General features: G+C 37.1%; 1 protein-coding gene across 1 annotated transcript in view; it reads left to right on the forward strand.

Moving 5' to 3' along the window:
* The window catches only part of GABRB3 (gamma-aminobutyric acid type A receptor subunit beta3), a 110,726-nt gene that overhangs the window by 74,639 nt on the left and 12,190 nt on the right, over nt 1-23,897 (forward strand). The window contains exons 4-8 of the mRNA XM_064501840.1: nt 2,765-2,985; nt 8,453-8,535; nt 9,676-9,813; nt 16,323-16,475; nt 20,997-21,241. Coding sequence (XP_064357910.1) covers nt 2,765-2,985; nt 8,453-8,535; nt 9,676-9,813; nt 16,323-16,475; nt 20,997-21,241 — 840 coding nt within the window. The remainder of the gene's footprint in view (nt 1-2,764; nt 2,986-8,452; nt 8,536-9,675; nt 9,814-16,322; nt 16,476-20,996; nt 21,242-23,897) is intronic.

Here is a 23,897-nt window from a genome sequence, read left to right on the forward strand (position 1 = left end):
ATGTAGGCATTGCAAGAGATGCTGCTTAAGCATTTTGCTCAGTAGATACTGAGTGAAAAACTGGGAAGGAGCTAATATTTCACATGTGGAACTGTACTATTAGCAAGTGACTAGATGGAGTATCACTACTTACAGTACACGAAAATATAGTCATATACGTTAGTATGCATTTAGAGAGGTATTTTTATTTAAGATGAAATAAGAAGTGAAGGATAGTTGAGAAACTACAGATGAAATCTGTACCTTAAAAAAGTACTTTGGAAGTTTGGTTTTCAGTCAAGATGCTGAAAATTCCTGATGTTTGTTGGATTTTGCTGTTTCTGCATGCAATTTTTAAACTCCTTTCTCTGTTGTTCTCTGACACAGTAAGTTTTAGTTGAATAAACAAATATAATGACAGAATATTACTGCTTATATTGTTACATATGTTTTACTTAGCTAGTTAATTACTCCATTCGTTAGCTGTTAACATGTATTTTATTTCATACCAAAGGAAAAAGGAACCTAGCCTAAAGCTCTTTTCTGTTCCAATGTACTGCTTCCATTGTATTTTAGTGCTAGCAGTATCCACTTACTTCAGTGCAATACAGGGACACCCTACTTCTTTATTTCAATTTCGATTATTTTAATATGCATTGTGCATTTCTCCATAGTGAACTTTTGGTCTATTGCATATGTGTCCTCTGCTTTTGTAATCCCCAATTTCTTGACATCGATGTGCAAAGCATTATAAAAGCCAAGCATTATAAAAGCCAAGCACATAGCAAATTTTAAATGTTAATAGAAACAAGCTTTAATTAAGACAAAACTGGACTGGTGGAGGATATTCATTCTAATGCATCAATGTCAGAAAATTGGTTGCACGGAGCCTGCGGAGAGATGTGGTCTTCCTGATGTGCTAACAGGAGCAAGGAATGTGCACTGAATGTAGCACATACCTTGTTCACTGATGAGCAGTGATGATTAGTCCTTCCAATGAAAGCTTTCAATAAAAAGATTGGAGCAAGTTCTTCTGAGCAGTCATGTTAGATTTGGGGTTTAAAGAATGAGCTTACACTCAGCCAGTTCCACAAGAGCTCCTTTTCTCCCATTAGTGGGTCCTTTTGTTTTCAAAGGTCTCTTACTACTTTCCTAAAAAGGGAACAGCTTGTCCTTGATATCTATAATGATTTATTTTCGAAGCAATTAAAATTGATTTCTTAAAGCTACAGCAGCTACCTCATTAAAAAGAATGAATCACTAAATAAAAACTTACAGAGGCTCTGAATGTGAAAGGCATTCTGAAGTTTCATTTGATTTCAAGGAAAGGCTTTCGGGGTTGAGAGAAGCACAGGCAGGATCAATGCCTGAAATTGGGTTGTCTCCACATGAAACCCATTACAGGAATGGACCATTCCCAACAGTCACTTAGAATCACTGAGCATCCTTTTCCCAAACAAGCAGCAAGCCTGAGGGGTTTTGTAACACCAGCTTGTAGAAGCAGATGCAAATGCAGGTATCCTGTGGCTTGCACACCTGCTGCTAAATATTTAAATGTGTTTGGAGATCACATAAATTTCTCAGTGTTTCATGAAGGGTTTTATTGTTTAAAGCACTGCTATAATTTGAAAATCAGGGTTTTAATGACCTGTACTTAACAGCCTCATTTTTTTTCACTGTAAAACATGGTATTATCAGGCCTAAAAGCAATATTTTCTTTAATTTTAAACACTCATTTCCATATGTAAGAAAGTATTATTTTCAGATGTTAACCTATTTTATCTCATGCATTAAAAAATAAGCTTTCATCTTTTCAAAGATGAAAATGTCCTTCCACACTTTGAAAGTTATGAGGGAAAGAAAGCATGAAGATTTCTCTTTTCTAACAGGAAATTTTGCTATCAAATTCACGTGATTTTTTTTCAGTTTTGCTGATGCTTAGCTAGAATAAATGTTCCCATATATTTTTATGCTCTTTTATAATATCATAATGCTAACGAATTGTCTAAGACTTTTCAGAGTGTTTCAATGTAGCTTTATTAAGAAGTGACCAAGTCAAATTTAGCAAATTCTGAAATGAAGGAAAGATTTTTAAAATAGATGTTTAAAGTTAAGCTTCTATATCCATCTTCAGGCTCTTAAGTTAGTTATCAGAGCTCTTAGCAGACAACATAGACCTTTATTTACAAAATTATGAAAAACAAACCTTAAGACTTGTAGGACTTGCGCCACAATTTACTGTTTGTCTAACTCTGGGTGTAGCTTGTTGATGAGAAAATCCTTATGGCACTGCAAGATGCAGTTTCATACAAAGGCACACGTATAAACAGCATCTTTCCAGCTTACTTTCCAGGTGTGATTTTGAATGCTACTTTAAATTATTTGGAGTGTTTTTCAGTTCATCTATCAGTTTTAGAAATGGGAAGGATGACAACATTTACCGATTATCTAGTTTGCCATTCCACAAAAATATAATTTCAGGTAATATTCAGGGGGTTAGGTAAATGGAAGAAAAGGAGGAGCAGGACAAAAGATACCAATAATAGCTGAATTTCTTAAGATTTTGAAATACTGCTTAGACCAGGATGGCTCTTGAATTATTAAAATTATTTTAAAACTCTTAGAAATATTGAGTATCTTGATTAATCATTGTTTTTGCAAGAAAATGTTAAAAATACATTAAACCAAACCAGCAAAATTAGCTAGCAACAGAAAAAAAAAGATTATTTTTCCAGTTATGCAAAATATGATTGACTGTTGTGATTCTTTTTTTTTCTCTCACCAGGATTATACTTTGACTATGTATTTTCAACAGTACTGGAGAGATAAGAGACTGGCTTACGCTGGCATACCTCTCAACCTCACGCTTGATAATCGAGTGGCAGATCAACTCTGGGTGCCTGACACTTATTTCTTGAATGACAAGAAATCATTTGTGCATGGTGTTACTGTGAAGAATCGAATGATTCGCCTTCACCCAGATGGAACGGTGCTTTATGGCCTCAGGTCTGTACTTTTATGATGAAGATTTCATACCCATTGTTATGTATTGTTGATATTTGTTTCCTGGTACAAGGTTATTACAAACATTGTGTAGCATATTATGTAACCTTCCCTGTAACTCTGAAAGACGCCCGTAGAAAATAAATGACACACTCAATGTTTCTTAATTTTGCCAGGAGCGTCTTCAGTCAGGTTCTATCTGTTTATGTAGAGTCACCACATCTGGAAAGCCCAGTGACAGTAGAAAGCAGAAAGGCAAGCATTAATTGCAAACCTGAAAATTTCATTCAAAACACAGGCGGTAAGACTGAACATGGGTGCTTATGTCATCTTTTGATGTGTGTGTAGTCTATGAAGAAAAAGAAAATCACAAATAGTAAGGTAAAAAAGTGACCTTACACTATCCTACTCTCTACCTATTTTAGCCTTGACTTGTGCATCCTTTTTTTTTTTTTAATCTCTCATAGCTTTTATGCTCCTTCACTTAATAAACATTATTACACTAGCAAGAATCTTAATGGAGACTCAGTAGTATCAAAACGTCCTTCAGTTTGGATAGGTTTTTCCATTTGCTTCAGTGGTTCAAACTATACCAGCAAAACAAGTCTTTGCCAGTGTAAGCTCCGTTTCCATCATAGTAAGTTTCTTGTGTTTTTAAGCACAGATAATACTCAAGACTGCTGCAGAAGGCAGTGCAGGACAAAGAAGGCCTAGTATAAAAGTGAATCAGATCTGAAAAGTGGTGTAGATGAATTATATTTCTTGTATCAGTATTTTACCTGCTTTTGTTTTTTATCAGCAGTTCAATTTTTTACCTGACTGGGGTCTTGACCTCTCACCTCTTTAACTCCTATTACATACTATATATGAACTGTAGTTAGATCAGTCTTTCTAGACAAAATTAAAACAGACTCAGCCTATTATGAAGCCTTGAAGAAGCCCAGTATGTTCAGGACATGATGTCTTCAGAACTAACTGTTTTTAGCAAAATGAGGCTTTCATCTTGTATACTTTGTACCCAATATTGAATGCTGCAGGTACTTAAATATCAAAAAGTGATGTTAGATCTTTTTTTAAAGATCCCTTTACTCAGTCTCGCTAGCCATCCCCACAAGCAATAAAATAAAAAACTTATGGAGATTAGAGCTCTTGTGATCATAACATTGTACAAAAATCTTTCTGTCACACTCTAAAAACATTTAAAGTTTTTCAGGTGAAGATTATTTGTCATAAAATAGTTTATTTGAATAAGTTAGCTTCCTCTTCTGCAAAATGTGAATGTTCACAAGCAGATTGCACTCTACTTGATGTGGCAATCTTTTTCCTATTTCCTTTCTTCTGGACACAAGCAATATTCAGATTTTGCTGCATATGAGGGAGAGTGGCTGCTTAATGAAGGATAACTGTCTGAAATTAAATCTTGGCAAAATACAGGACACTACTGTAAGAAGGAAGAAAATATCTGAACGTTAGCTCCCTTGATCTATAGACTTTAACTTTGCATTGCTGTACTCCTGTACTAACTTCTTGTGGCTTCTGAATATCCAAATGACATTGGCTTCCAGCTGCTGTCTGGAGACAATGATTCGTACTATGGGTTGAGAACCAGAACCTGGAGTTTTTCATATGTGCCACAAAACACAGGGTCACTGACAATAAAAAGGCAAATTTTAGGGGGTACTACAGATATCCATAGTATAGATAGTATAGATATAGCATATCCACTGAGTAAAGCAGATCCTCAAAAATATATAATAAAAGTGATTGCTAGGCTACACTGGCTCTATGTTTTCTTCTGAACAATGTAGAATTTTTCGTAGTTTTGAAAGACTTGACGTTCAGTTATCTCAGGTTTCTCTCTACTTCAGAGAAAGCAGTTTGCCGCAACAGCAGAAGTCTATGAAAATGGGGCAATGGGTCTGTAGCTTTTTAAAGTTCAACCCATTGCTGGGGAATTTTTTGCTTTGACCGTTATACTGACTTTGTCCCACCCTGTTCGTAGCAATATACAAGGCATATGACTATGCAACAGATTTGTTCGTAATAGAACAAAACAGAGATAATGACATCTATATGCTAGGGATCAAAATTAGAGTCTTTCTGCCTGCCTGCCTGCTTGCTGTATATAGACCTATTGTTCTCAGGCACTACAATGTTGAATGTTATAAATAAAGAGAGTGGAGGAATGTATTTTTTTATCTGAAAGGATTATTCATGTAGTTTTCACCTATATATAAACCATGATGGATGTTTGCAAGGTGAGGAGGTTAGTTGTGATTGGTCAGACAATGCAACTGGACTTGGTTCTGTTTATTATTGGAAGAGTGCATTTCTGCATCAAGATAAAAAGAGGATCAAATTAGCCATCAGAACTGTGACCCTGTCACAAAAGAGTATTTATGTTTCTTAAACTGATTTAAATTGTAAACATCTTTCTGTCATTGTTTATGCAGCATCACCTAGCATTTCAGCAAGGGGGTCCCTATGCAATATATCAATATAAATTAAGTCTATCAGTCCAGCAATAAAGTAACAGAAAAAGATAAGAGAAACTATATACAGAGAACAGATATCTGGACTGTGGAATTTTAAACAATCAAAAATGTTTCTTTTGTGTATTGCTTTCACCCAAAATGCATGTGTATCCGTGTACAGCTTTATCTTTGGCTCATGTAATTGTTCCTCTGTCACTGCTGTGATGATGAGTTCTTGAAACCTTGTCGTCCTGCTGTGCCAGGCAGCATCCCATCCCATAAAAAATAAACCTATTCTTTTCAGGAGCATGCACAAGCCTGAGCAATTAGTGTTTGTTTTCAGTGAGCATTTGTGCAAGTTACATTTGTCTGCTTGAAATTTTACTCAGAAGCGAACTGCAATAACTTACTTTGAGTAAATATGGTAAATTATTTCTACCCATATCTATCTATATCATCTTTTTTTAGTAGATCTCTATGAAATTAAAAATACACATTTTGCAGTTGTGTATGCCGGTCCTTGGAAAGAACATGCTTATGGTACTGGAACTTGTCGAACAGAACCACTGTGGTACAGGGACAGGCTAAAGTCAAAACAGGTTCCTTAAAAAGTCACAAGGCAATTAATATGTTGAATGCAAGTTTGCAAGCTGCATAATTTTTAATAAATCTGACATATTAATCATTTATAAATGCATATTTATGTATAGGTGGCATTTAAAACTAATTATACAGCATAACAGTTGGAATTCCTCGTACCACCCATCACGCTTGTATCAATTTAGCTCATTTGTATTCTATTGCTGGATCTTAAATGAGCCCTAGTTCAATGTAGCTGAATGTACTAAAACATGGGATAGAAACCTCATAGTAACAATGTCCAAGTGTGCCTGATTGCTTTACTTGGAGCACAATTATCAGTTGACTCAGAAGCAAGATCATTTGATTGCATAATCAGTATGGCTTTGTAAAGATGATAGCTGCTAACTTTGTCATTTAATATGTTCATCAGTGATCACAGATTTAAGATTAAGTTTTCTCCTCTAAGATCCTAGGCTTAGCTAGAGCTGCTAATACTGGAGAGACGTTCATCTCCATAACTAATAGCCCTGTGTCTAGCACCTGGCTTGAGGGTTCAGAAGGGCACTTGCAATCATTCAGTGTAGAGAAAACCACCTGCTAAACCACAGAGCAGCTGAGAAATTGCTGTTTGCAAACTATTCCAGCCCACTGGGATATGTGTCAACAGAGGAACCAGAGCATCTGCCAAGAGCTGGAAGACCAGGTAGGAGGGCTGACTTGAAGTATTCTCCTATGATACAATACTTGGTACCTAAAAAACTTGGGGGCTAACATAGAGGGTGTTCAGAGGATAGCTGAGATTGGGCAGCAGTGATAGAGGTGTGACCGTACCATAAGCATGGCTGGGAAGGACAAAGACCAGGTGTATGACTTTCTCACTGAATACCAGTAGGAAGGCAAATGAGAAGATATGCTGAGTAACAGATTCTTGAGATTTTCCTTCTCCTGGCCCATCCATTGCCTTTGTGGTCATACAACTGTCTCTCCCTGTGCAAAGAAATTATAATATTTTCTTGCAAAAGCACCTTCTACAGTCCTATTCTATCTTCTGTTGTCCTACGAAATAGTTCAAATGATCTCACTCCCTTCCTTTGAGTATTATGCGAAGATATCCACCTGAAATAACTTACATGCTAAGGATAAGCATACTTTCATTTCTATTCTGGGAGAATTAGATAAGGAATTCATAATAACAGCAGGGTTTTTTAGTGTGAAAGAATTGAAGAAAGGAACCTAAACAACTTTCTCTTCCTAAATTTCAAACTAGTCTACCAAATTAGGAGCCTGTCAGTTAGGAAGTTAAAGGGATTAAATAGAAAGTTTCAAAACTGAGAAAGCACATGGACAAAACCTTAACACTGAGGGTTCCAGCTTTTAGAGGTATATTTAAAGGATTTCTCCTCTTGTGTTGTTAGCATAAATTTTTAGCAGAATGGAATTTGTTTCAGAATTAACTGTGTACAGGGTCCATGTGTTGTTTATATCTGAAAAAGATCAGTGAGGATTGGGCCTACTCAAACACAGAAGATAATTTATTATAAAGAAAATGATCCATAATAATGTACCTACTCTTGATGAAGGCTACAATTCAGCAAAACACTGAAATATACTGAAGATGAATCATGAGCTAGTATGCGTGGTTATGTCTGTCTAAAAGTTAGTACAAATATGTAAAGCCATTAATTAAAAAAAAGTGCAAATGTGTGCAGCTGTTAATATAATTGTTTTCGTTGTGTATGTGTATTCTTGGCTTTTACTTTTGACACACAAGAGCTGGATGAAAAATGTAGATTCATCAATATTGAAATGTTTTGCAAATTCATCTTGATTTTGCTAAATTGCCTACACTGGAAATAAAAAAGCAAAATTATATTCTGACTTTGGGGGAAATTTTAAAATTCAGTATGACTCTTCATTATAAAATCCTCTTCAATTAAATTAAATTCAATTAAATTTTGAAAAGAAGAGAAATATACTTGTCTTTGAAACAAAGCATTTTGATGGACTTAACATCTTTTCAAGATTGCAGTTTACCTATTTTTTTCTACAGATGCCGCAGAACCAAAAAAACAGTTATTCACACAGCTCGAATCATTTTGACATTTGTAGCAGACTTTTATCGCTTTACATTTTCTTATATAAAATCATATTGTGTAATCTCAGCAAATGTTTGTATATATTTACACATGCAGATAGGTCTATTGAACCCCAAAGGGACTGGTCACATAAATGTAAGTTACAGCGAGTTGTTCCATTTAAATCAATGTAACCACTCTTGTAGTAAGCTACTACTCAATGTAAAACTGTGGACCAGATTCTTAATTTTTGTAAGCCATTCTTCAAACAGTCCTCACTTTGAAAGAAAACCTGGATTACTGGATGTGTGGTAATTTTGTTTGATGTTTATATTTCAGAATCACAACCACTGCAGCTTGCATGATGGACTTGAGAAGATACCCATTAGATGAACAGAACTGTACTCTGGAAATAGAAAGCTGTATGTACATAAGAAGATGCATGTAAAACATAGTTCAGATGTGGGGCAGTTTTCCTTTCATACAGCTTTAGAATACTTACACTGCTGTCTTCAACCATTAAGTAAATCATGTTATTAGCACGCTTTGTATTTTTTTACTTTTTGCTTATTTGGCAGTTTTTAATATATAAGGGGTCATCCATTTCGGGTTTGCAAATGTGATATAGAAAAATGGGTTTAGGACAGAATGAAGCAATTTATTGCTCCAGAGGCAGTGACTGGATGCTTATCTTCAACACAGGAGAATGAATGTTCATATTTTAATCAGATTCACTTTAAAGAGAGCAAACACTGTGGTACAATTTTCTTTCAGTGTGCTTTATTATGCATGGATGGTCTTGCTGCAGGACCCCTTGGGCCTGCAGATAGGCTCCATTTATGGCTCGGAACTCTGTTCTGTGCAGAAATAGATTCTCTCTTCAACCTAGTCATATCAGTCATATCATATTCAGATGTATGTTTGTGCTTCAAGAGCTCCTGCTCCATTTCTGCTACTGGCTGAAGGTTGTGTGCCTTATACAGAAAATAACACTACGTATTATTATGCTCTTGTGAAAATTATATTCAGCTGGAGTCCTCCACTGCAGAAGCTAATGGAAATGGTGCCACTCACACTCTTTAGTATGAGAGGAAAATATCTGCCCAACAATGTTTGTCTGCATTCACAGAGTAATCCATCTTTTTCTGATCATTACTGGCATGAGAGCGCACTTGGTTTTGGTTCTAGATGCATATGATGTCTTAATTCACACTATTCTGTGATCTTGCAGATTGCAATCAGCAATCCCTGGAACTGGTAATGTGTGGCATTTTCTGGCTCATAGGGGCCATTCATCCTTTGTGGGTTTCATGAGAGTGATACTGAAAAAGAAGAAAACAGAGTAGTTTGCCTCAGATTTCTGTGTAGATTGTAATGGAACAGCTCTTCAGGAGAGCTTCTCAGAATGCTAGCATACTACAGACATACATACCAAAATACCATACCCCATTTCAGCTGTTCTAATTCTTTAATTGTCTCAAATGACAAGCCACCTATACTGTGTCTGAAGCTCCATTAGATTCTGCTGTTTTTTCCACGTTGTTCTCATGCTTTGTCTGCAGATGGCTATACAACCGATGACATAGAGTTCTATTGGAGAGGTGGAGATAATGCAGTCACTGGTGTAGAAAGGATTGAACTTCCTCAGTTCTCCATTGTGGAATACAGACTGGTGTCAAAGAATGTTGTCTTTGCCACAGGCAAGTATTATCATTTGCCTATTCAGTGTTTAATTTCCTTGTGTACAATTACTACTTTATTAATCATTATCGCATAAAGTCTTAGCACTGTGTTCAGTGTTTGGCTAAAGAAATGACTCACTTCATAAAGCCTTTATGCAGAAATCCATGAAGTAGCTTTTCTTGCTGCATTTTTCTGTTCCTTTCTATGTGTCTGTGAGTGTGTGTGTATGTCATATTTAACCAGGCGCCTAAATATCTATGATTTAAATAAATACGAAGTTATTCACCTCTGAATCATCAGTTTAACTGTAGCCTACAGGGTTGCTGATCATACAGAGTATGCTATGGCATTCTAGGTCAAAAAGCTACATATTTTTGAACACCTCCCTACAGCTTTTCAGGGCATGTTTGTTTTGTTGTTGTACAATGAATGTAATGCCTTTTATATCTTGATTTGTACGGATGTTACTTAATAGTAGTGTTTGCATAGCCAGTGCTTTTTGTCCTCATTGTTAAGATGCTAAAAATTAAATCCCTCGGTTGCCTCCTTCTTGTTCTCTTGAAAAAGTGATAAGAAATTCCGGTACCTCACAGCACTGGACTTCTTCAGATGACAAAGTACAGCATAGATTTACATGCTTCATATTAGACACCAGCATATTAAAATGTTGCTATGTGTGACAAGACCAAAGCAACACAGAAAGTCATCAGCAAGTGGGGGCCACTGTTTGGGACCTCCAGATTTTCAGTCCAGAACAGACAATGGAAGTGTGCTGTTCCATCTATCCCAGAGCATTAGAACAAATGAAGCACAGCTCTGTTATGTTTATAAGCATCACTCCACCCACTCTTTGGACACAGCATCTGTTTCAAAGTACACAGAAAGACTAGCTTTTATTTCAGGACAAAATATAAATATTGCTGGGAGTGAAATTAATATAAAGGTTACTGCCAGCTGCTGCCATCTTTGGTTATCATTGCGAATGGAAGGGTTTTTTTAATTGTTTTTAGCAGAAAGAAAAACAGATACTTTAATCCTATATCTCTTCCTTCTGCAGCTGGTGCCACTTTTGGCAGTCAGAGCCCTCCACAGGACTGGAGGTACTTTTGTAGAGCAGCTTTTTGGACAACAATGACAATACAGAGAACTTCATGTTTGTGAAGTTTTTATGACAGTTCAAAGCCACTTTTTAGTTCAGTATGAAATATTTCAGTAAAGAAATGATTTAGTAATTTAGAGATGAGAGAGATCTGTTAAATTCAGGGAGAAAAGAAATCCAAAGAGCTATGTGACAAATACGAAGGAGAATGAAGAGCAAATAAAAACTAGGGGTAGACATTTATATGACTAACAAAATACTCAGAATCATAACAGTTCTTTCCAATACATTTTTGGAAGGAATATAAAATCTCATGCTTCAGGGTTTAAGACAGCTTGACACTAGGGACTAGGATGAGACTGTCATGGAGAACAGACTGCTGTGTGTTTCTTGTACTGCTTTCTGAAGCATATATTTTTTGTCACTGTTCAAGACAGGATACTGCATCTACTGTTGTTTTGGTACAGGATATAAAAAATATGAATTTTTATGACAAATATTTCTATGCAAGGGAATCATCACATTTGTTTCTCAAAACAACACATCTAATGCTAAGTCTGAAACATGCTAGTCAATTTGATGGATAAAGCCAGCAGAGTCCCTTCACATTTCTTCTCAAGACCCTCCTTTCTTATGTTCCTGATAATTAGGGCCAGTTTCTGTATTTTTGTGGCAAATAAGCCTGGCATGCTTTTTTTTTGGCTTTGAGGTTAATAGAGTCTCAAGGGAAGATATTAGTTCTTTGAGTGCAATATCCTACTGAACATTTCAGAGATTTCAATGCAGTTGCACTTTGATTGTATAAAACTAAAAGAAGACTTCAGAGCCATGCCATAAACAGCTTTTGGAATAGTTATTTCTCCTATCTTCCATGAAGGAGCAGTACTGTATAATCTTGTGTAACTCATGCAAATGGAAAAATCTGTTCCCATAGTTACTACTTGGAAGCAACGGTAAGCATGAAAAAAAATATAGCTAATGACATGAAGCTGGGAGGGATGGTAAGAATATTGGAGGAACTGTAAGCATATTGAAGCCTAGCATTGGAATTAAAAATGATCTTGCCAAATGGGCAAAATGGATCTGAGAAAAACCTATATAAGTCAATGTGTACAAGTAAAGGTACAACTATACAGCTAATTATACCTACCCAAATTCAGGAGGGGGAAAAACTGGTTAGGCAGGATATTTGTGTGTAGAGATGTGGGAGTTATTGTTGGTCACAGACTGAACATGAGCTAATAACATCTTGTTTGGGAAGAAACAAACATCCTACAAGGAGTCTGACTTGCACTGTTAGGGTCTCAGCTGAGTAGCATTCTTCAAGAAAGTTGTGGACCAACAGAAGACAGTCTAGGAAAAAGTAGCAAGAATGAATGGAAGTCTAGCAAATGTAATCCATGGGGAAAAAGAGAGAACCATGTATGGTTGTGTGGAGGATAACAGGAAAACCTGTTCTATTTATCCTTGATGAATAGAACAGAAAGTAATTGCTGAGAAACTGCTGTGAAAAAAAATCTGGTTTGACTATCCTTCTCATGACAGTTGAAGGCCATACAGGCTACCATAAGACATCTCAAATGGCACTAGATGCCTATGTGTCAATCAAGCCCCTAGTCAAATCAGTGCTGTCAGTGAAGTCTAAAGAGCTATTCAGCTCTTGAACACCTCTATTTTATCAGCTGAGTATCTCCTAGGACACTATTCAGTTGCCTTTACATAGGTATCTGGTATCACTTGAGATTCTGTGGAGCATCCTGCTTAGCAGTTAGGCAGCTATTCCAAAGAGTTTTAGAGTCCTGTCTTGTGTGCCAGTCCATTGCATCAGTATTAATTGCTTAATTAATATTAAGTCCTAGTCTTCAGTATCCTAAAGCATCTCAAATGGCATTAGACACCTGTGTGTAGGTAATTGAATCACACCCTTAGAATCAGCTGGCTGTAAAGCTAGGTCTCCATTGTTTATTCTGAGAGCATAAACACCTTCCATATGAAAATATCTCTATGCAGACACCTGAAATTAAATGCCTAAGTCTGTGAGCTGAATCCCCCCCTAAATGACAGTTAAACAGGAATCCTAAGAAACTGAGCAGGAATGGGGAAATAAAACACACAGCCTAAAAACGTCACGATTCATAGCAGTTAGAGCCAGATTAGCAACCTGTCTGTAAGAGGAAGGTAGTCCTAAAAGGTTTGAAAATTAATTATTTAGCATATTCTGAAAGATCAATCTGTAAAGTACATTTCCAATTAGCTGAAGAACTTTCCCAGAAGAACAGATTAATATAAGAATTCTGTAACTGACCAACTCTCTTATCTTGGTTCATACTTGGATAAAACAGCAAGAGACTAATTTAGCCTTGGAGCTAGATATTTCAGCTTGCTAGCTTTTAATGAAATTGAAACAGAAACAAGTAATTACTTTTTTACCACGTGCTTGAATATATGAAGGGGGGATATTTTCAGCTCAGTTATTGATTAAGTATTTGTTTTTGTGTCTGCATTCTCAATCCTGTGGTTAGATTTAAAATTCTGCTATTCCTGTACTATTTAAATTATCCCAGAGACATCCACATGTTATATGATGTGAGAGGAAAGGTAACAAATCTGGTCTTTGGCAGCACCACTGCTCTTTAGGCAAAAAGCATATTTTGATGGAATGTTAACAGCTAGAATTTTCTGGTAATTAATTTCTAAATATACAGAGCTTTAATTGACAAATCATTATCCAAGCATAATAAGGCAAGTAACAGTGTAATTGTTGCGCTCACCAAGAAATCCATTTTTATTAAAGAAATTACACATGATGACTCCTTCTTAGGTAAATAAAGATCTGGGCTTATAAATCTTTGATCCACGCAGGTGAAAGCCCACCCTGTTCACTTAGCTTTAGTCATCCAGATAAAGAGAGGAAATAAGCTGCCTTCACAGGAGTGTTCTTTCTTTTAGGTCTTTTTTCTACAGAGCCCTGTGTTTGCTGGAAATGAGAAAGGACAGCAGAGAAGGCAGGCTGGAGGCAGGACCCATAAACCATCTGTGAAGGCATAAAAGTAATACAGATGAAAGTAATACAAACTTCTATAGTCTCAGGGACAGCTACATAACGGAAAACCATGGCAGCATGGTATTTGTGCTGTGTGGAAGTTGCAGGAGGTAGAACTGCCTGAAAAAACAAGACTACCAGTTCATGTTTTAGTTTCAGGCTGAACTATACAAAGACCAAATTACTCTGAAATCTTCTGAAAACCAGACTTCCCAATTTGCTGGTAGCAAAATGATCTCTTTCTTCACTCCCTGAGATTCCCCAGTGCTTCTAGGGTCCTTGGTACTGGAACAGCCCAAGAAGAGGCATTGATTCTGTGATCAGTCCATTGAACCTGACACAATCTTGAATGAATCCTTCAGACTACTGAAGAAGCAGTATTTTATGGGAGACTTTACAATTATCACCTCTGTCAATGGTATTCCCCACACACCCAGACCTGGATAGGGCTTTTCAGTGGAAGCGATCTGTACAGAATCCTTTACATGGGTAGTATATTTTATGAAGCAATTTTCCTCAACAGAGCTTTATAAAGATTTCTGCCTGATGCACTACTCCTCTTACTGCAAAGAGGTGATCATGCCTGCTAAATTTTTAGTGTATTTCATGGCAGGAGATGTTCCTGTTTCATTTACACAGTCTGCAGGCACAAGGTGGTAGAAACTCTTTTGTGAGAAAACTCAATGAAAAAGTTAAGTTCTGTTAGCAAAAAAGCTAATATGATTTCAAGGAGAGAGTTTGTCATTGAAAATGAAACAATGATACAATTGGAAAATGAAGGTGTTAAGCAAACTAAAGTCTGAATGATTCTTTGCTGAGAATTATGTAGACTGCTTTAGACAATAGAAAACTTTGGTCTGGTTTCCATAATGAAATAAATCGCTCTTGCTCTACCAGTATTTATCTATTTGTGAAACTAGAAGACAATTCCATTTCATTCTGGAAAAAATATTATCGATTGAAATAATAACAACCAAATGCATCTACCAGATATTTCCTTTTTTAGCGAAAGTTCTTCTGAGATGTGTTTGATAAAACAGTCAAGTCTTGTATGAGGTTTGATACTCCCTGGATGCTGCTGCTGCCTGAAAGCTGTATAGCATTTTTCCTGTCACATGACCAAGGTATACCTAAGTATCAGGAACACAATGAAGAGAAATCTGCGCTTTTCTATTCCTTCTTTCTCTTTAAGGACATCCATCTTTCTTGTATCTACAGGCATATGTAATCTCTTGTGCTTATATGTAAAAATATAAATGTAATAATTTTAAGTGAATTTTGTAATTTTTTAATTGTTTATAGATCTAATCTTTCACACTTTATACATGTTTGTATTAGAATGGATAGGAAATGATCTGCTGTCTAGAATGGGAGCCTCATTACATTCAGAAATGTATTTTAGAATATTGACTATAAATAGAGATTTTGAAGAGCTGTTAGAAGTATCATATTTAAGACTAGGAATGCAAACACTGAAAGCAAGGAGCTAATGTTATGTGAAAGACTAACTTTTTCTGGTACAGCTGTAAAACCAAGCATAATCAGATTTTATTCTTTTTGCATTTTTAAGGAAGACATGCTTTTTTATATTTGAGCATTCTTACTGTTTAAAATATATTCAGTAATCTAGATACTAATTTTGAAAAATACCAGTTTGAAGTTAAAATAATAAAATGTTTTGTTTGAAAAAAATGACATTGAGGTTATTCATTTTTTCATTATTTATTTGCTCCAGTTGAAACAATTCATGAATTATATATAGCTGGAAATATTTCATGTACCTGTGTCTTCATTTTTTGCTAAAACAGTTCTGGAAGAAAAATTCTGTCCAGTTCTAATTGATGTTATGGACTTTGGATCAGGACTGAAGGCTTTTTCTCACCGTGATTCAATACAATTTACTTTTGACACTTCAGGTAGCATGTTTCTCATAGTTCAGATGTAATTAAAAAGCACTGTGTCAAAACAACTGTTCTATGTAAATACCAGACAGCGCACATTTAATATTTGGAACTCTACTAATCCTCTAAATAAAAATACTATACATAAAAATTGTGTATTTGGATAAGCATTTTACATGGAGACCTAGGCATCTGTTTTTAAAAATTAACCGGTGCTCACCCATCTGTTCAATAATTTAGAAAGACTTACTTACTCTCTCTATTCTTCCCAAATTCAAATTGCTTGGCTATCACTATATTTTCTGCAAGGTTTCTTTTAATATCATCCAGTAACACAGTGAAGGCGTTTTACCTACCGTTCTGCAGATGTCATAATACCCAATAAAATATGCATGCTTCAGTTTCTACGGAAACTGAAGACAAATATCTTCAAGTGTCTTTTCTTTAGTATAAATAACATTAGTTTTCCTTCCCTTTTCTTAGGTGCCTATCCAAGACTCTCACTGAGTTTCAGATTGAAGAGAAACATTGGATACTTTATTCTTCAAACCTACATGCCCTCCATACTGATTACCATTTTATCATGGGTGTCATTCTGGATCAATTATGATGCATCAGCAGCAAGAGTTGCCCTTGGTATGTGATAAGGATGAGTGGGATATTAAAATGTCAGACTGAATGTAGCCTTTGGAGGTTGTTAAACACTGCAACGTGATGTCAGTGTTTTGATATTCCAAAATCGTTTACATCAAAATCATGTCATTCAGTATTGCCTCCGAAGTGATGAGGTGTCCCTACATACAGGAACGTAGCTACTACTAAATCTCTGACATGAGCTGCTCATACAGGTCCCAGCCTTGTTCTCCTCAAAGTTAATGTTGTTATCAGTAACTTCAGTGAGAGCACCAGTTCCAGAATCATAATCCAAGGGTTTGAGCATGGGCTTTTAGTCCAGCTCAGTGTGGGAAGAAAAATGTGGCTCCAAGCCTGCACCTGGGGTCCTGGCTCAAGTTATTGAGGCTGCTGTAACTTACAGTGGCAGGAACAGACCTCAAGGTCCTCTGTGCTAGTTGAGAATATCAGAACACAGGGGCACGTCAGCTATAGACCGTGACATCTCATCTCACTTGCAGAATGCCCAATATGCTGAGTCCATTTTTATGACAGCTTTAAGTGCCTTTTACCCTATGGCAGAAAAATGTGGATTTAACACAAGTTGGTGACCAATCCCAGACTTTTTCAGGTCAAAGTGTCCTTTAGGTAAGGGAAAGTAACTTCAAAATATCCCAGAGGAAATATTTCATCTGTTACAGAAACATACTCAGGAATAGCTATAGACAAGGAAGACTAAATGGATCCATAAATAATCCTGATGATTATTGATGCCTCTCATCTAATCCCGAATCCCATCTCCAGCTGGTGCTTCCTGGTAGGACATACCTTCCTTCCCACCTGAAACTTGACACTAAACCCATACCATATAGCTTCTGATTTTACTCTCTTTTTTTAGAGAGAAGCATGTTTTCTAGTTCCCTTATTTTTCTGACATGTACCACAGCAAACAAAGACTCCAAGCCATACCCATACGTTTATCTATCTCTGTATCCCTTATCTCCATAGATCCCACATACCAAAGCAGGCTGGGCAGCTACAACTATACCTGTGTGCAATATCATATTACATCCTAGTAACTGAACTGGAGTAACTGAAAATATTGCAGATTAACTGCAGGTTTTTTACAGTAATTCTGCAGATACTGTGGATTAGCTGGTACATGTGTGCACAGTACAGGTCATCATACAATGTGGCATTAGCATACAACAGCTAATGCATGTTCAGCAGGTTGCAGATATGTAGTACCTTAATGGAAGGTGGGACACAGAGTCCAAGCAACTCTGTTATATTCATAAACGAATGACTGATACCAAAGATCCACCCCAGAAACATTACGGCCTCTTACAGGATGGAAGGGGTAAGAGGAACACTTCAGAATCATCTGCTAGCATCTAGATTTTAAATGCTGGCCAGTACTGCAGGAAACAGATGTGGTTAGGCAGAAATTACCAAACCCGGTGACACCACACGCTCGTACAACAGGCTTATTTTTCAGTTTTTTTTCCTTGTTTAAGGAACAGGACTATCTCATGTGACCTATTTCTGTGTTGCACAAGGGGTCATGGTTCATCAGGTGCTGTACTGTGATAATGTGGATACCACAAATACTAGAACAAAAGTCTGTCAGTACATTCAGAGGAATCTCAAGATCCCTGATGTTCTATTTTCAGTTGATAGAAAGTCTTTCGGAGAGGATGAAAATCCATATGATAGGTTCTTCTGAGAAAACAGTTAGCGCCTTGATGATTATGGCTTGTATTGTTTCATATTTGTATAATAAAGTTCTGTACCATAGGTCTAATCCTGTGTTCCTTTGTATGGCCAGTTTTATGAGTCTGTAGCTGGTAGAAAATTGTATCAAAGCGTAAAGACGGTGTTGCATCTTAGGAGATACCTGGCTCTGGAAAGCTTAGTACAGAGCATAGTAAGGCCTGCTGGCCTAAGTATTTGTTAGAGGCAGGATTCCTGGTGCAATCATTACAGACATGGAGACAAGCTTTTACTCAACCCCTGCAGGAAGCCTGTATTCTCTGAAAGCCTGATTCTAATTCATTCAATTCCATGTTTTGCTCCAGCCTGTGGTCCCTTGATGCGCACATTATCTGTGCTTCAGCCTGGAGTGAACCAAGTAGTTCCCTCAACAAAGAAACCCAGGCATAGAACAAAGGACAGTTCATTCCAGTGCTTTGTGCTATAGACACTACAAATGGAGGCTGATGTCAAGAGAAATATTCCATCCCTTCAATTGTGGGGCACCAGTGCTCAGAATTGTGAGTTTTTGCTACTTAGCCCTTGAGGTTCCTAAATTCAATCCTTTGACTGAGAAGAAAAATAATCTTGGGGTTCTCAGTCCTTGGGAAGGGCTGTAGTCACCAGATTATCCTGTTTTTATATGATGGGTAAATAACAGCTGCTTCTCACCAGCTGTGCTTTAAAACAAATTCGTGGTCTTCAGAAGGGAGATATTGATCCCGCACGGGTGTGGCGTGTGCCTGCAGTGTGTAACTCAGGATCTCCCAGGGAATGTCTTTCCTTTTAGTTAGTGGTAGACACCTCTGTGTGCTTACTGTTCTGGATCACCAAAAGAGCCACTTGACTCTCCCAAGGTGGTGTGCAGGGAATTACTGTAGAATCCAGATTCCACCTTGGGAACCAGCACCAAAAATGTGGCCATTGCAACACCTGCTGGGTGGGATGCTAAATCCCTTGGTGGATCTAGGCTTTGATAAGGACCTGTGGGATGATAATGAGATGCCAAAGGTGTGTTAAAAGATGAATTTGTGGATTTCTGATAGAGGAGTCAATTTTATCTTTCTTGGAATCCCTTACAGGAAGCAACAGCAGGAAATCCTACAGGGAAAGAAAATAATTCAGGCTAGAGAAATTGCATGGGATGCAAATGTGTGGTAATATTTGCTACAGTCCTGCAACCTTCTCACCCCTTTTTCCTGTGCTGGCAGTGAGGTTTTCCAGAGAGCTTGTCAAAGTTTCTTTAGGTAAAAATGACTCTAACCTGACTCTAACATGTCAGTTATACTCCTCGTTTTACTGCAGAGTTGGGTGGATTATACACAATTCAGTTTTTTAAATAACCTTGTGCTGTATGTGACTCCACTGTATTTCAAGCTATGAAACGTTGGGCACCGGCACACACTTGTTTCAGAGTTTAGAGGAAAAACATTGAAAACCACATGACACTGACCTACTAACTATACAAAATATCTCCTATAGACAGTCATAGGCTACTACAACAATTCCCTGGAGTGATGCTGTTTACACAAACAGCTTGATTTTGAGTTATATTGTCTTTATTTCTGTCTTCAGGTAAAAGAAGCTGTGCTTTCTAATACGCCAGAATTTTTCTTTTGTTCTTAATTTTTGTTCTGCCTGCATTTTAGTGTCTACTTACAAACTGATGGTATAATCATGGAATCAAAGAAAATAGTAGTGGAAGGGGATCTATTAAAATGGCTTGCCTCTTTTACCAATGCAGAATTATTCTACACATCAGTGTTTTCAGCCTTCTGTGATTTGTGATTCCCATAAAGTTTCCAGCAGAGATACAGACTCTGCAGTTTATTGTGAGTTCAAGCAGACTGACAATAAATTTGCTTTTTTACTGACTTTTCAAAAACAGGGCTCTGTAATATATTTTCAAGTGCTATGTCCATCCTTAGATAAATAAATGAGGGTTTCACATACCTAATAGATCTCCTGGGTACTTTATTAGTGTCCAGTGGGTCACTCTAAAAATACTGCTCTGCCTCCTTGGCTTTTTCTTTCCTCAAGTATGCATACTGGTCTGCTTCTCACTGCTCATCTCACCTCTTTCTAGCTATCTAAAAATTAGACTACTGATGTAAACTAGTCATCTCAAGTTCCCTTTCATGAAGACAGTATGTTGTCTTATCCTGAAACAGGTGTTTAAAATAGATGACATGAACTGCTCGAGAGAAGTGCCTATCTTTCTCTATCTACTATAGAGGGACTGACTTAACCAGTTGTTAAACTGTTAGAAATTTAAAATGGGATGAGAGGACTCTCTTGCCAAGGTAGTGGGCTATGCAAATGTTCTCCATTAATATGTTCACATGACTTTATCTATCCAGACCACTAATTAGTTTTGTTACTTCCTAAAAATTTCTCTGCATTGTGTGATGCTAGCATCGTGCTGAAAGAGCACACCTTTTAGTGCTTTACAGACTGGTTGCCTTCCTATCTCAGATCAGTTTGGTCTTAATGGAGCAGATGCTCAGTACAGCTACACTGGCTTCAATGAAGCTATGTTAACCCACTGAAGTGATGCTATGCCCCCATGTTTGCTAATCTCCCAGATCACATGGAGAAAATATTACAACAGAATAATAATGCATCAAGCTTTAATTTTGCCTTCATTTGTCATGAGACTTACTTGAGAGACTTCTTTCACAAATTTTTAAGCTTCTGCACACTAACAAGGGAAATTTGCCAAAAAGAAAAACAAAACTGAAGCATGTTCTGTTTAGGTTTGTAAGATACCCATTCTTTTATTTCTTTGTCTAGGAATTACAACTGTGCTGACTATGACAACAATCAACACTCACCTGAGAGAGACTTTGCCTAAAATTCCATACGTTAAAGCCATTGACATGTATCTAATGGGCTGCTTTGTATTTGTCTTCTTGGCCTTACTTGAATATGCCTTTGTCAACTATATTTTCTTCGGAAAAGGCCCTCAAAGGCAGAAGAAACTCGCAGAAAAAACAGCAAAGGCAAACAACGATCGCTCAAAATTTGAAGGCAACCGGGTAGGATTCTTTAACCTATATATGGTCTTTCTTCCTATTACAAAAACTAACTGTATGAAATAAACAGAAAAATCATGCATTAAAAACAATGCAAACTACATCTCCTTTTTGTGGGCAAACTTTGGCATTTTTATATCCAAGAACCTTAATAGAAGAATTTATTTAGGCATGCATAAAACTAAATGAGTATGATTTGCATGACAAGAAACTAATAAGAAGAAAATGAAGGGAATCCAGCTAGCTTGAAAATAAAAGCCTAGATCTACAAAGTAATTTATTTGACTAAACATTGTGATTTGGTCTAAGTATTTACGTGAGGGAATCCTGGGTCTGAGCATACTTTTTCTCCCTTCTCTTAGAGCAGATGTATTTAGAATGGGAGAAAACAGATAAAGGATTAGTTCTAGCATGCTAATTAATTGGCCTGCGTAGCTGAACCACTGTATATAGCATTGTCTTCTGCTGCTGTTGAAGGCCAGCAGAAAATTACAATTCCTAGAGAAACTTCAGGTTGATTTCTGAAGCAAAGTGTTGATGTCAGTGCTGATTACACTCCAACATACTTTCTTGCCTTGAGTATTAGTTAATGTAATGCATTTTTTCTCTTTTGGGAAAAAAAAACCCGACAGGGTAATCAACACAAAATGAGATTAGCAAGCCGTGTCAATTTCAATTGAAGGTCTTTTTTTGGCTAAAATGGTTCCAATGAGGCCTTTCCATTCAGTTCTGTGGTGCAAGACTCTTTTTTCTATCATCTGTAAATTAAAAGAGTGCACACTTACAAAACTACTGCCTGTTTATTAGATAGAAATATCACAGAAGTAATTGCAAACTGTATTTTATGATTCTAATGGTACTGGCTGCTATATAGCAAATGGAATACAGAACTACACCTGATTGTCAAGAGCTCATCTCTGTGAAATATATTTTGAACCAATAAACCCATTTTTGTCCACTATATTATGAAACCAGAATCTCATCACAGCTGGCAGCACTGCTTAGGAATAAGCTAGCAAGAAGAATGAATTCTCTTTCTTTGAAAAATAGATAATTATAATAATAAAAAAGCAGATGGAAAGAGAGTATCACAACTGAAAGCAATAGAGATTTTTGCTGCAAGCAGGTAATGCAGATGTACACACTAAGGTTGAGTTCTCCCAATGAGAACCATCTGGCAAATCTCATCCATTTAAATGATTTACATAATTCAGTATAAGTCTTGTTAATGGGACCAATATCTCCCCATGTCTGAATTTTCTTCTACATTGAGATCAATGGGTCTATATTGTTAAAGGAAGCATGAATACTTTAACTAATGAAAACGAGGGGTTTTCATACCCAGATCGTGTCATGAGTATATCCCAGATCTGATCATACCATATATCAACATTTTATCTCACTTTTGACTTACAACCTTTTCTTTTCTTTCTGGACCATCCTAAGCAAATATTGTAGGTTGTTCTGAATTTTCTTCTGGTTTAATATCAACCGTGTGTGGACTGAACTTAAGATACAGATTCAGCACACCAGAGGTGAAGTAAGAATGTGCTCCTTTGTTCCTTAGGGATCCTAGCTGTGAAAGGGAACTGTGTATACTTGATTGAAACACATATATTAATAATGAATGTGAATATTTGCTGTTCAAATACATTTAGGATAAATCACATGATATGTTCCCATTCTGTGTGTTAAACATTTTGTCTCCAGATGGTGAAGTCAACAGAGCTTCATTGCAGTCACTGGAGTCAATGCCTTCAGAAGAGTGCTGCCAGCATACAATAGGCAAAGACAGGGACATTAGATAGAGCTGGTATTATAAATCTTCTGTTGGAACAAAAGATAGGCAGACGGTGCAGATTCAGTGGGTGCAGGATGTCTAATCTGAATTTCTTATTTGAGAAACACTAACCAAATACAAGGCGGGGGAGATTGCTCAGAGCAGATCAGTGCCATGATTTTCAGTACTAGCAGGTCAAGGAAAATCCATCTAGCAAAGCCACTTTGGACAAAGTGCTCTCAGTTACCAGGCCTTCCAGAGACCTCAGCTCTGAAGCAGGAAAACCGTTTCCACAGTTCTGGGCCATGCCCACCATGTACCATGCAATACAGGCATGGATGTAGCAGGACAGAGTTTTAACATATCTGCCCTGAAGGAAAGTACCTGAAAGATCTACAGCATTGGCTCTGACCTCTTCAGGAGGAGTAAAGAGGCATCAGATTCCAACCTTTTCTTCAGTGGGTCTTGAAGATCGTTGGATCTGATGGAAATAATGGCTTCTTGGCCCTTGCTGGCTTCTTACTGTAGAGTTATGACTAAGGAGCTGGATGTCCTGGGAGAGGGTCACAAACTGGAAGGCATAATGCATGGTAAGGGAGTCTCAGAGCCATAGATTTAGACTGTTTTGCATGAGCAAAATGAAATTATAGTTTTTGTCATTTCACTGAGGCTTCGGGCTTCCATGGAGTCTATTTCAGTTCAGAAGGGCAAGGTGTCTAATCCTGGGAAATATTTCATATCGCACATGATTTGGGCCTGAGCCAAATTTAAAAAAAAAAGTGCCTAAAAAGTGGAAGCACATTTGCAATTATCTCCACTATTTGGTGACTGTCGAAATGTACACTGTGATGTGAAGAAGGCTAGAAAGGGTTCAAATAT

The sequence above is a fragment of the Dromaius novaehollandiae genome, chromosome 1, assembly GCF_036370855.1.
Source record: "Dromaius novaehollandiae isolate bDroNov1 chromosome 1, bDroNov1.hap1, whole genome shotgun sequence".
Taxonomy (NCBI): domain Eukaryota; kingdom Metazoa; phylum Chordata; class Aves; order Casuariiformes; family Dromaiidae; genus Dromaius; species Dromaius novaehollandiae.